Below are 14288 nucleotides of genomic sequence, written 5' to 3'. Positions count from 1 at the left end.
AATAGAACAGGTCCTGCAATACAAAAACAAAATAGGAGCAATACAGGTCTCCACAGCAAATCACTTTCTCTTACTTAGGTTTCAAAGGATATAATATGTAAAGCTAGATTGGCCTACAGCCCTGTATGCTATTTGTTTACCAGAAACCAGAACAACTGTCCCTTTTGGAAGATTCCCCTTATTTTTCCTGTTCTGGTAACAACCTAAAATGTGGGATTTTCCTCATATTGACCTCCAGTACAAGAGAAGGTGTATCTCCCTAGCGGAAACTCAGACAAGAGTTCTAACTCACTAATACTTTATCCAAAACTGAACAAAAAACAAAACATAGTTTTGGCTTTAGAAATACTTTAAAGTGGAAATTCACTCTCTCAATCAACATTATTTTTAATCCTTATGCTGCTAGCATTGTTAAATATATTATATTTACCTATTTTACATTTTTCTTTTATCTTTCTTCAGTTACTTCCTGGTTTCCAGGCCTAGGCAAATGATGTCATACATCCCAGAAGTCTTCAGGGGGGGGGGGTTCTCAGGCTAAGCACACCCTCCTGCCTGCATGCCTGGGCTAAGGGCAGATGGATTACATAAAAGTAAATACTGCATAAATCATCTGCCTTTACTCAAGATGGCCATGGCCAGAAACGCTAGGAGGGGAGGGGGGGGTTTGAAGTGATTTCTCAGAAAAATAAAGCATGGACACATGGATAGATAGGAGAGTTTGCTTTCAATGTTAAAAATTAATTAAATAGCATTTTTGGTTTGTGGTGCTCATTTGGAGTGTAGTTCCACTTTAATGTGCTACCAAATGCAGGATCTGTAATACAGTATTCTACTTTTGTCTTCCTATATGTGCAACTGGGTCCGGTCACCATAAACCATCCAAACAAATATTAAAAAAAATTCTAAACTGTGTTGTTGGCTTCATTCATACCTTCATGTCTAACTAAAAGTTAGTATAGTAAATGCATTTGATTTCATATTATGGAGATGATCAGGATTGCTACATTTGCATAGTTAGGAACTCCTAAACTGAGAGTCTACTAAAGAAGTTGGAAAGTCAGAAGGTTTTTTAAAGCATTCTTTGCATTAAGATCAAAAACCTTCTGGGTGTAGCAGCCCACCCAGCACCCCCTAATACTTATCTGAGCTCCTTCTCTGTCCAACAATGTCCACTCGGCCGCCGGGGACTCTCCCTCCTGATTGGCTGGGACACAGCCATGGTGCCATTGGGTCCCACGGCTGTCAATCAAAGTCAGTTAGCCAATCAGGAGAGAGAGGGGGCAGGGCCTAATGGCAGCTCTGTGTCTGAATGAATACACAGAGCTGCAGCTCGGCTCGGGTGCCCCCCATAGCAAGCTGCATGCTGTGGGGGCACTCGCCAAGAGGGAGAGGCCAGGAGCAGCAACGAGGGACCCGGGAAGAGGAGGATCCAGGCTGCCCTGTGCAAAACCAACTGCACAGAGGAGGTAAGTCCTTGTTTAACATGTTTGTTATTTATTATTTTTTTTAAAACAAGACTTTAAAATCACTTCAACTGGTAGTTTCCATAAACTTTTACTGAATCACTGGGCATGTCCTGGGCTGGTAGTAGCTTAAGGGCCAATACAAAATCATATGTTCATTAATAACCTTAGCAACTTGGTATAATATGCGGTAGGACTGTTTTTGACTGTTTTTTGACCTTAGTCATGCAATGGAGACAGTCTTTTATAAACCACTGAATCCTAAAGCTCTTTTAAAACCTGAAAATGGAAAATATATTCTATCACTTATGTGCCCACACCTCTCCATTACACAGTCAGCCTGTTAATGTTTCCACTACTGGAAAGTCAGAAAAATAATAACGACACATAAAGAATATGTTCTCAAATAAAGATATGAGTACATATTTACCTATTATGTGTACATATATAAACAGGGATATGCAGGTATATATTTTGTGGTAGTGATATTTTGCTTTGCGATAAAACAAGCAAATGATAAGGCATGCTTTAGGCCCAGAGTGTTTCCCACCCCCTAGATTCCGAAGTACTTTATTGGCACTGGAGTAGTGAATGCGATGTTTAAAAGGCGGTGAAGAAACATTGATTTACAATGTTTAATGTTCTCTCTGGTTTTTCAGCTACTCATTTGAAACTACATGAGTCTATCAAAGTTTTAAGCAGTGTTTATCACTATGTATCCCAATTTAAAACTTTCCAGATTTTATATATTATGTTTTAGATATTTTAGTGCGATTAATTTCTTTAGCATTATGAGTTATTATTAATATAGTTATATATAGTTAGTCAGGTTGAAAAAGACCATCCAGCTCAAAGTCCATCTAGCTCAACCAATGAAAAATAAAAAAGAAAACACAACTATACAATCCCTTATACACAATCCTATACCCACAGTTGATCCAGAGGAAGGTGAAAAATCCCAGCAAAGCATGATCCAATTTGCTACAGCAGGGGAAAAACCTATACATATTAGTACCCAGTTATACTATTTACGCCTAGAAAATAATCCAGGCCTTTTTTAAAGCAATCAACTGAGCTGGTCAGAACCACTTCTGAAGGAAATCTATTCCACATTTTCATATCTTACTGTTAAAAAACCTTTTTGTATTTGGAGACAAGATCTCTTTTCCTCTAGACAAAAAGAGTGCCCCCTTGTCCTCTGTGATGACCTTAAAGTGAATAACTCAAAACCAAGTTCTCTATATGGACCCCTTATGTACTGTAGTTATACATGTTAATCATATCCCCCCTTAATCTCCTCTTCTCAAGAGAGAACACATTCAGTTTCTCTAATCTTTCCTCATAGCTGAACTCCTTCATGCCTCTTATCAGTTTGGTTGCCCTTCTCTGCACGTTCTCCAGTTCTCTCATATCCTTTTTGAGGACTGGTGCCCAAAACTGAACTGCATATTCCAGATGAGGTCTTACTAATGATTTGTAGAGAGACAAAATATCATTGCCCTCTCTCTGGAGTCCATGCCTCTCCTAATACAAGAAAGGACATTTCTTGCTATGGAAACCACAGCTTGGCATTGCATGCTATTATTAAGCTTATGATCTACTAGAACACCCAGATCCTTTTCCACTATAGATTCCGCCAGTTATACTCCCCCTAGTATGTATGATGCATACATATTCTTAGCCCCCAAGTGCAAACATTTACATTTATCAGCCATGAACCTCATTTGCCACATAGTTGCCCATTGAAACAGTACATTGAAGTTGGCTTCTAAGTTGGAGATTGGAGACATCCTGTAAGGAAGTTATTCCACTGCATAGCTTGGTGTCATCTGTACAGACTAAAATGGTAATTTTAATCCCAGACCATATATCATTTATAAAAATATTTCCAAGCCTGTAGACTTTACCTTACACATTAGTCGTGTGTGGGGAACTGTGTCAAACACTTTTGCAAAATCCAAGTATACTATGTCCACAGCCACCCCTCTGTCCAAGGTTTTACTTACCTCCTCATAAAAAGAAATCAGGTTTGTTTGACAACTTCTGTCTTTCATGAATCCATGCTGTCTGTTGCCTAAAATATTTTTTTCCAGAAAGAACTCATCTATGTAGTCTTTTTTTAAACTCTCCAGTTTCTTCCCGACTATAGAAGGTAAACTAACAGGTCTATAGTTACTTGGCAAAGACTTTGATCCATTTTTAAATATAGGCACCACATTGGCCCTACGCCAATCCAGTGGTACTATTCCAGTCCTTAACGTGTCCCTAAAAATTAGGAACAAAGGTTTTGAAATGACAGAGCTCAATTCTTTTAGGATGCGTGGGTGGATACCATCTGGTCCTGGTGCTTTATCCACCTTTATTCTGTCTAAATATTTCTGGACCATATAACTTTTGAGCCATTGTGGATCATTTGGGACTGTGTCAATCCCATCCCCCTTAAGGTCATGAGCTCCCCTATGCTCCTTTGTATACATTTAATAAATTAGCCCTCTCTTTGTCCTCAGTCACCCACTTCAGATTATTTTGTAAAGGGCCTACATGCTCAGACCTAACCTTTTTACTAATAATACATTTGAAGAATTTTTGGGGGTTTGTCCTACTATCTTTTGCAATCGGTCGTTCATTTTGAATTTTTACATATTCTTTTATATTCTTTGTAACAACTAAACAATGATAGTGCTCCTTTATTTCCATATTTTTTAAAAGCGCTTTTCTTATTATCTATAGCTTTTTTAACTTTGCCCATAAGCCACATAGGTTTATTTTTAGCCTTTTAAATGTATTGCTCATGAGAATATACTTTTCAGTTAGTTTGCATACAGTTTTTTTGAAGAATTCCCATTTATGTTCCATGTTCATCTATGGCAATATTTCCTCCCAGTCTAAGGCTGGCCATATACATGTTCAACTTTTGTTGTACAATTTTCTGTTAGATCTACCACACACCACATAATGTGAGGTCAAAGCTAAACAACACATTCACTTGCATCTAATTAGGCAGGCCTTCGTACTACATACTTGAAGGTAAATTTCAAGAAAATTGGACAGAAAATTGTAAGAAAATTGTATCATGTATGGCCAGCCAAAGCCTTGGCGAGCAGCCCTGATTCTTGGAAAATTTGCTCTCTTAAAGTTAAGTGTTTTTATATTTCCTGTATGCGTTTGTTGCTTACAGCTAACATTAAATGAAATCATATTATAGTCACTGCTACCCAGATGTTCTTTTATATGAATATTGGTAATAAGCTCTGCATGGTTTGAGATTATCAGGTCAAGAAGAGCATAATTTCAGGCCAGTGCCTCAATAAACTGCACCATAAAATTGTCTTGTAATAGGTTTATAAAGTTTTGACCTTTAACTGTTCCAGCAGTGCCATTACTCCAGTCAATGTCTGGGTACTTAAAATCCCCCATTATTTTCACTGTCCCAGCCCTTGTAGTCCTTGTTATCTGTGCAAGGAGTTGAGTCTCCACCTCCTCAATAATACTGGGAGGTCTATAACAAACTCCAATGATAATCCTTGTATTATGAACACCCATGTACATTTCCACCCATACTGCTTCAGTCTCATCACACTCTCCATCAACTAGGTCCTTTTTCACACTCACTTTGAGAGCACTTCTCACATAGAGACAGACACCACCACCTCTCTTTTGTACCCTGTCTTTCCAAAAGAGAGCATAGCCAGGAATATTATTAGCCTAGTCATGTGAAGAATAAAGCCAAGATTCAGCAATATCAATTCAAGCAATGTTCTCCTCATGCACCAGAGCTTCCAACTCACCTTTTTTTGCTTGACATACTTCTGGCATTAGTGAACAAACACTTAAATTCATTGTCACATTTTGCAAACTTATTTTGCATTTTTTTATTTTAGAACAAATAGTACCATTTCCAATGGTTGTTTGTAACATGGGAACCTTCTTATCCTTTACCATATATCTCCCCCCATCTTTCCCCATTCCACTTACCAATGGGGGCTGATCCCTGTCTGACCTGTCTGCCTCATTATAATCAAATTCACCCCCCCATTCTTAATTTAAACACTCCTCCAGCCTTCCTATAAACCTCTCCCCCAGCACAACAGACCTCCTTCCATTTAGGTGCAAACCATCTTTATCATATAGGTTGCACCCCAATGAAAAGTCAGCCCAGGCTCTAAAAACCCAAATCCCTTCTTCTTACACCAGGTCTTTAGCCATGCATTCAGCTCTATAATCTCCCCTTGTCTTTCCTGTATGACACAGGCAATATTTAGGAGAATATCACCTTGGAGGACCTTCCCTTTAACTTGCAGCCTAGTTCATTAAATTGGTCCTTAAGCAGCCTCCACCTTCCATATATTTTGTCATTGGTTCCAACGTGGACTAAGACAGCTGGGTCATGCCCAGCCCCTCCCAGTAATTTATCAACCCAGTCCACCACATGCAGAACCTTGGCACAGAGAGACAGCAAACCATTTGGTTAAGGCGATCCTGGCGACAAATTATTCTATCAGTCTATAATGCAACGGTTATGTAGGTATTCAAAAAAACGCTTCTAGGAAACACTATATTTCATAAACCAAAGTATACCCAAACCTTAATGGGACCAAAGGCCTTAAAGTATGATATGGCATGTTCATTAAAGAGTGTTTTACAATTTTTTGGCCCTCAGATACCCTCCGTTTTTGTTTTTCAGGTATTTCCCGTTAACATCTATTCCAGACCCCAATTCAGGAAAAGGGCCTGGTATGGATTTTATAATGGACCCCATGCACAAAACTGCACAAAACGTTTAGTATGGTCCCCTTAAATCCATACAAGACTTATCTGAGCAGGAAGCCTGTCTGGCCAAGAAAAGGAGAGGCATCAAGCATGTATCCCCCCCCCCTCCAACTATTACAGGCTATATGCTTTCTACATAGGGATGATATATTTCTAGAATGGGGCCCCTTCCCCACATCCCTGGCCCAGTGGATGTTGGGGATTGTGGAGGGGGACTTATAGGTATCTGGAAGCCCCCTTTAAAATAAGAATCCCCAGATGTCTTCCCCCCCCACTTGAATAAATAAGGGGTGCATAATGTCCCCGGTCACTTATTCACGTAAAAAACAAATTAAATAAAGAAACACACCATGCTTAAAGTCCTTTATTATAATATTAAAAAAAAATACAGAGAAAAATTATCATTACATAGAATCCTTTGAAATCGCATTGAACAATACTCCAACAACAAAAAATACGACACCCCGGCCACGATGATCCCATTACTGCCAGACACACTGCTGACAGTGTCCAGGTTAGTTGCTGAATATAAACTAGCTGATTGATGACCATAGTTGGCTACTTATGTCTCCCAGGCTACTTGCTGGCTTGGTAATATATGATGCCATTACTCTAGTGATACTGCCATAAAATTAATGACTTGTGGCTACAGCAACCATACCTGTCCATTTAGTTTGCCGAATCAGCGAACCTTGAACTACTAGAATTTAGGTCAAACCTGCCATTGATCTGAACCTAAAGCTCATTCCTATGGTTAAGAATGCAACACAGGCAAAGAGTATGAGAACTTATCAGCTCACTAGATTTCTGACATAATCTACAGATATTTTTTTGCACTTATCAAATAGATATAAGAAAACACTTTACATGGTATATTTATTCAAGCAAAAAGACCTAATAGGAGACAAACCTTTTAAAGGTCTGCATTATTTATGATTACTGAAACCAATCAAATGTCTTTCTGCTCAATTAAGTATAAATTTTAGTAGTTTAAACATCAGTAAAAATTAAGCTGAGGTCGTCAAGGATTTTAAAAAATGTATGTTTCCTGTGAAACTAATGGTGAGTGCTGGACAAATTAGTGGAAAGAAGGTAGGGAATTGCCTTTGCTGCTTGTAAGTAGGAAATACCAATGAGCCAATATTTGTTATATTCGTCTTCACAATGTAAGATTTTATTTTCACGTAATCTGTTGGAACTCTGCATGCTTATGTTTAGACTTTTTCTCTCCTTTAAGTGACTCTGTGGATATTTTGTAAAACTAAAAGAGGTGTTCCTTGCAAATAAAAAAATGATTGCTTACCTTTCTCACCAACTGTGCTGCTGATTTTCACTATCTTGAAGAGCTAAGAATATTTAGCCTCTAACAAACTACCTTGTGTTTCAAAAGTCTGGTTCCTTTTGCCAGCCCCTACATCACTTCTTTGTCCTACAGTGACATAGGGACTTACAGATGGAACCACAGAGCACAGAGGGTGACCAGGCATTTGACACACCCAGATGCCTATTCATGGGAATAAATGAGAAATTGACTGAAAACTGAAGACTTTTCTTGGTTGTAAAGATGACTTTAAGGCAAATAAAAATTTGCAACCCATCATAACACCCTTATGACAGCAACAAACAGAATGTGAATACACATTAGGATAAGTGCCCAGCTAGAACAATCATCTATAGTTAATAATATATTTTGGCTAGTCAATGGGCTGCCAAACACTATATGATGTTTTCAACCTGAATATATAACAGTAAGTAAACCTGTAAAAAAAATTACAGTGCAAACTTCATTGTAGCTTCTTATAGTCAAAACCTAATTGAACACCATGCACTGCTGCACCAAATTCTAAAAGCTTCACTTTTAGTAAATGCCCCCCATAATGTCAAATATTTGACTACAAGTATAAATGCCTGCTCTTAGTCTTCAAATTACATAAAGCTCTGTACTGCATATGTATATATTTCATAATTTGTACTTGACCACAGAACATTTGGTAGATTTGTTAAAATTTACATATAATTGATTCAAGCTAAAATGACAACAGGCAAACTATATGCAAACAATACCTAAAATGTATTAGTAATAATTGTGCCACCCCGTTTATAATATTTATTTTTTTAACAAAGTTCATAGGAGTTTACTTTGCATCCAAAAATTAAAATGTATATGATTGTCCTTTGTATGGGTAGGTATTAATAGTTAGTTGTGTTCAACTTTAATTGTTCTGTTCAGTGTCAGTGTCAGGAGCATATTTCCTTTTTAAGTTTTTCAGAGTTAAGCAACATATAACAATGCAAATCAATCACAAATGACAAATACATAAAATATGTATTTAATCTGCAACATTTATGCAAGATGCTGGCTGCTTTAATTTACTTATTTTAACCCATAATAATATTCATAGAAATGATAGAACTGAGAAATCACAGACATTTGGGACGCCAAACCAAGATGTCAAACAGAAAATGACCCTTTATCCTAAAGACACTGAAATGAAACAAGAGTAATAACCAAAAAAGTTCTTAAACCACCATAGAAAAGACAGTGTGAAAGTAAACGTAATTAAAGCACTAGAAATTATCACTTACTCTAGTAAGCTTTTTCACATCAAAAAAGTTTTAATGGTCTAATGATCCTCAGTATTTCACCTTCTGAATAGCATATGAAAAACATACATCATACAGAATTTGCAATAAAAGTTTAACATAGTAGCACAGAGAGCTTGAATTGACTGGGAAGCATCTATAATATTTATCTGTTGCTACAGACTGCAAATTCTCAAATAAAGTAAAAGTGTAAGTGTACATAGTCAGAGTGTACAGTCCACATATTGTTCCAGCATCCTCCCTTACACCTGCAATTAGAGGAAAGACCAGCAACTCCTCCCAGGTTACCTGTGTGGAGCAATCCTGGCATTGTTCCAAGGTACCTTGAGAAGTGTATATAAAGATCACCACAGGACTGTCCAGCCTTGTTCCCTACCAACCCTCTTCTCTGCTGCCTCAGCTACTTAGAAGATGGGGACCTCCAATAGGATCCCGCTGTGGATCCTACTAGTCCTCTTGGCCCCACTGAATGGTAGGTATCCTTACCCACTCTTTATGTCTTTTGCACAGAGAAATCTAATAAGAATTGTATTTGAATTAGTTTAAGCTTTATTTTAAAAATGCACACTTCTTTAAAGGAAATAATTACTATTATACTGAAATAGTTATATTAGAAAGAGGAGATTGCTATATGAGACTTTTTAAATCTAGTGACTTTTAAAACTGACCAAAAACTGCTTACCAGATAGAATAAAGAACATTTTAATTTTTCAGTGATACTTATGTTCTATTAAAATATAATGCTTTTACATATATAAAAAATATCTATAGACTCTTGGGGGGGGGGGGGGTTTACTAAAATTGGAGTGTGTATAATTTGGTGCAGCTGTGCATAGAAGCCAATCAGCTTACAGGTTTTATGGTCAAAGCTTAATTGAACAAGTTGAAGTTAGAAGCTGATTGGCTAACACGCACAGTTGCATCAGGTTCTGAGTGTTCCAATTTTAGTAAATCTTCCTCTTAGTTTTTTTTGATTTAGATGCTTACTATTTCAGTGCTGATATACCACTGATTATAACTTTAACAGTCTATTACAAACAACTGTGTTTTATATATCATTTTTATAGTTGTTAGCTGTACCCCACCTTTTTTTGTTGAGAAGGGATGATAACATTTTAGTATTTTTATATCTGAATCAGTGTTTGTGTATATGTGTGTATAAGCCTGAGTTTTATAAAACCTTAAGGAATGTATTTACCTTTGCGCAATTCTCTGTATTTAGTGGTGTCAGAGCAGATTTATTGATGCAGCGTAGACAAGTGTGTTTAAAGGATTATATAATACAGTCATAGTAATCACTTTATTCATACTAACAAACAGTACAGTACAGTTAGAGTATGCATTACAATATTAAGGATCCAGTGAACAACTGTTAGCAGTCCTTATTGTGCTTTTCTAAAATAGACAAATTGGTGTACTGATTTATTTACAATAAAGTACATGGATGAAAACACAATACAGATTGATTGCTAGACATTTGCTCAGTTACTGTTCAAACAGAGATGCTGCCGAGTACACAATATACACACTGCTGAGAACTGATACAGAACAAAATCTGTCACAGGACAATAAAAAGATGTTTTATCTCTCTGCCCTTAAAGGGAAGGGGGAATCCATCTTGGTTTCAATGAGCAGTTTTTTTTTGCAGTTGAATTTGCACTTATAAATGGCGATACAATATATAACAAGATAGGCACCCAATAGGCTGTTATAGGGAATATGCCAGTACAGAATTATGACATAGTTACATAGTTATTCAGGTGGAAAAAAGACACAAGTCCATCTGGCTCAACCAATAAAAAAAAAAAAAAAAACAGCTAAAAATACATGACATCCAGATTTTTAAATGTATGGAATTATTCAATAAGGTAGTATAGAGTGCACTGATGATGTGTGGGGTGCCATCACTCATAGCAATGAAGCAGAAATTATCTTTCACAGATCTCACTTCAGTAAACTAAAATCTGAACCATTGACATGGATGTTTCCCTTTGTCTGCTTTTTGTGCTGCCTTATTATGTCGAGATCCAGCCAACAGTAATATTTCACATATATAGGGACTGTGGTGAGCTGAACCACTTGTTAGATCATTTTATCACTGGGTATTTGTAGTGGTCAGATCTCGCTGCCATAGATTTTGAGTTTTTGTTTGTTTTTCCCAAACCTTGGAATTTTGGGTGATCCAATTCCCACTGGGGTATTAGCACTTTTTCCTCTGCTTTGTTCTTGCAAAATGTTAAAAGCAGCTAGAAAGATCAGAGTTCCCCCTCCCGGTAATAGAAACCACTGGGGAACTGAGCTATCCAGCATCTACCAAACACCAAAGTATCCTGTTTGGGCTAACTGATCCTTTAAGCTTGTCAGTGCTGGGCATCAGCAGAAACCCAGGCTGGAAATTTCAAAGTTTGGCCATCCTTTCAACAAACAAGTTTTAATTCAAACTATATTTCTGCCCAGTTGCATAATTCTAAAGATGAACACTCTTTAGAAAGACATTTGTCAATTAGTCTGGCTGAAAAAAAGACACAAGTCTATCCAGTTCAACCAATCCATTTGCACTCTGAACTAATAATATTTGGTAAAGAAAATATCCCAAGAGCAAAATATAGACTGCCATTGTTGACCTCCTTCTAAAAAATGACAGGGCAGACTTGTCAATGTATCTTTTTAATTTGGGGAAAATGTAAGTTCTTTATGGGTTTTAATGTAAAAAAAGAAAATTTGGTGAATGTATTGCATGTAGATAACTCTTGTGTTGTTAAGCAGAAAACACAGATATTAACATTTAAGTGCCCCCTTTGCCTTACACAATGAAAATCAGGTTTTCATTGTTAGTTTCACTAGAGGTTCAGAAAAAACTTGTGGTTCTTTTTCTGTGTTATGATAATATCCTTGCTTTTTTCATTGAGGTTAGGTAGACATAGTCAGGTAACTACCGGCGGCCCCCGGGTTACAAACAAGATAGGGACTGTAGGTTTGTTCTTAAGATGAATTTGTTTGTAAGTCGGAACAGGTACATTTTTTAAGTGTAGCTCCAGCCAAAAGAATACTTTTTAAGTTTTTTTGATAGCATAGGGGAAGGTTAACACCCCTGTACAATTTGTTTTGCTGTCTGTACCCCTGTTCAGAAGATTTCACCTCACTTTCTGTCCCTATGGGAACTGTAATTTGAATATTTTGGGTTGTTGTGAAAACAAGGTATAAGCTTCAGTGGAGACACCTTTTTCCCATGAGAACTCTTACAGGAGTGAATTTCCCTTCCTAGGGGGAGATTTCCCCTCACTTCCTGTTGCCTCCCTCAGTTTGTAAGTAGGAGTTGTTTGTAGGTTGGATGTTTGTAACCCGGGGACTGCCTGTATGTTTCTTTCACAGTAAAAAAAAATATATATATACTGTATATAGAGAGGGATTTATTGTATTTTGGCTTCCATAAACATTAAAGGTCTTTACCTGTTTTAAGTAAAACAGCCAAAGCTATCTGAGATGGGTAAAACCTTCCTATACATCTTTTTAAGCAGAGCCATAAAGGTTATGCTTAAACTGCCTATTGGTGTTCACCAGATAATACACAAGTCCTGCAGCTAGATCATTTAGGGCAGGGATTCCCAAACTACGGCCCTCCAGTTGTTCAGGAACTACAATTCCCATCATGCCTAGTCATGTCTGTGAATGTCAGAGTTTTACAATGCCTCATGGGATGTGTAGTTCTCCAACAGCTGCAGGGCCGTAGTTTGGGAATCTCTGATTTAGGGAATTAGTTGCATTAACTGAGCCACAGATCTTGGGTCAGTTATATATTTTGGCAATTTAAAACAGTGTGAAACCTTGAGTGGCTAGATGGGCTCTTTGTCAGTACACTTATTAGTTATAGGTAGGTTAGCGATTTTACATAACGCTTAAGAAAAACACTGTATAGCTATAATGGCTTGTGACTTATATGTTAAGTAAAGACTAAGTATATAAGGTAATTAAACAGAGCAAACCAACATTAGACTTCAATAACTTAGGGCCTAAGTTGAACTTTTAAAAAGTTAAAGAATAACTCCAGCTTTGAATAATTATAATTTGTGTTACTGCTTCCAAATCGCCAGCGACCCCCAAATGCCTTAGACTCATCTGTATATGTTTCTACCATACTGTGTGGACAGCTGCCATTTTTTCCCAGCTATTTCCTCTGTTCTTCTGCATGCATTATGTGCATTATGTGCATAAAATACTATTAACTCCTATAGAGAGACCATCTATTATACATCCTAAGGACAATTTTTGTATTCTTTGTAATGTCAGCATTTATATGAGATTTCTTTTACTTCTTTTGTTGTAGCTCAACTACAGTTTGGAGATTATGCCGTAGAAGAGACTGAAACAGAAACTATTGACTACAATGCTGATGAGACTGTACAACAACAGCAGCAAGTAATACAACAACAACAGCAAGTAATACAACAACAGCAACAAGGACAGACTGGTAAATTTGAATTGTCTATAGTGATCATATAAAATAAATTATGTAATTAGAAAAAAAAAATGCCTGTTTAGATAAACCATATGTAGCACCCTGCCTGATTATTCTTAATATAATTCCTAACTGATTTATGGGTACACACAACTTACCTACACCAAAGAAAAGATCCAATCGAACATTTTATTTATAAATGAACCTTGTTTTATAGTATTTGTCTATTGTGTTTGCTAATGCCATATGCAATGCCACTATAATCAGACAGTGTTAAAAAAAAAAAAAATAGCATTGAATCAAACATTTTTATTAGTATACCATATATAAGGGAATATTTAACTATAACAACCAAAGTATATAGTTAATTGAATTGTTTTATAATTATTAACTATCAATATGTAATCTTTGTACATGTGTCAGACAATGCTGTATCATATATATATATATATATATATACATACATATATAGATATACAATTGTAGTACAGTGGTTCATTTCTGTTTGTGCTTTTGTTTATACAAAGTACAAGAAAATGGCCCTCTAAAGTCTTACAGATATTTTAGTAAAACAATTTTTCCTTACTACAGACCTTATAAAGTATTCTTCCTACTATATGATGACGGACAATACTGACAATCAGACATAATTTGATAGCCATGCAACTATAAAAGGCATGATGAAAAACTTAAAGAGGCATTTGTTTTGTATTTCTATACTGTAATCATTGAACAACATCTATATTCTTCCTTTATTTTTTCAGTTTCAATAACAGGAGCACCGAGAATATCAGTGATCCAAGTGTCTACTAACCTTCCAGTAAAAGGTAGGTAATAAAGATTCTAACTTTATTGGACGTTGGTTATGTATAGTGTGTAAACAATATACTTTACATGTGTAATTACCTTTCCCAAGTAAAGGGAGAAGCTGTTACCTTACTGGCATTTCAGAGGTGGAAATAAAAAACAAATGTATCCCTCACTATGTTGTG

At 36.6% G+C, this 14288-nt stretch overlaps 1 protein-coding gene across 1 annotated transcript in view; it reads left to right on the top strand.

The window, feature by feature from the left end:
- Positions 1 to 9251: 9251 nt before the first annotated feature.
- The window catches only part of LOC309565516 (mucin-5B-like), a gene marked incomplete at its 5' end in the record, with an annotated part of 64383 nt that continues 59346 nt past the window's right edge, over positions 9252 to 14288 (top strand). The window contains 3 exons of the mRNA XM_082270485.1: positions 9252 to 9312; positions 13165 to 13308; positions 14073 to 14123. Coding sequence (XP_082126611.1) covers positions 9252 to 9312; positions 13165 to 13308; positions 14073 to 14123 — 256 coding nt within the window. The remainder of the gene's footprint in view (positions 9313 to 13164; positions 13309 to 14072; positions 14124 to 14288) is intronic.

This window comes from Pelophylax lessonae (genome assembly GCF_965119305.1).
Source record: "Pelophylax lessonae genome assembly, chromosome: 10".
NCBI classification, from domain to species: domain Eukaryota; kingdom Metazoa; phylum Chordata; class Amphibia; order Anura; family Ranidae; genus Pelophylax; species Pelophylax lessonae.
The sequence above is the reverse complement of the archived record's forward strand: the minus strand, read 5'-3'. Positions and strand labels throughout refer to the sequence as shown.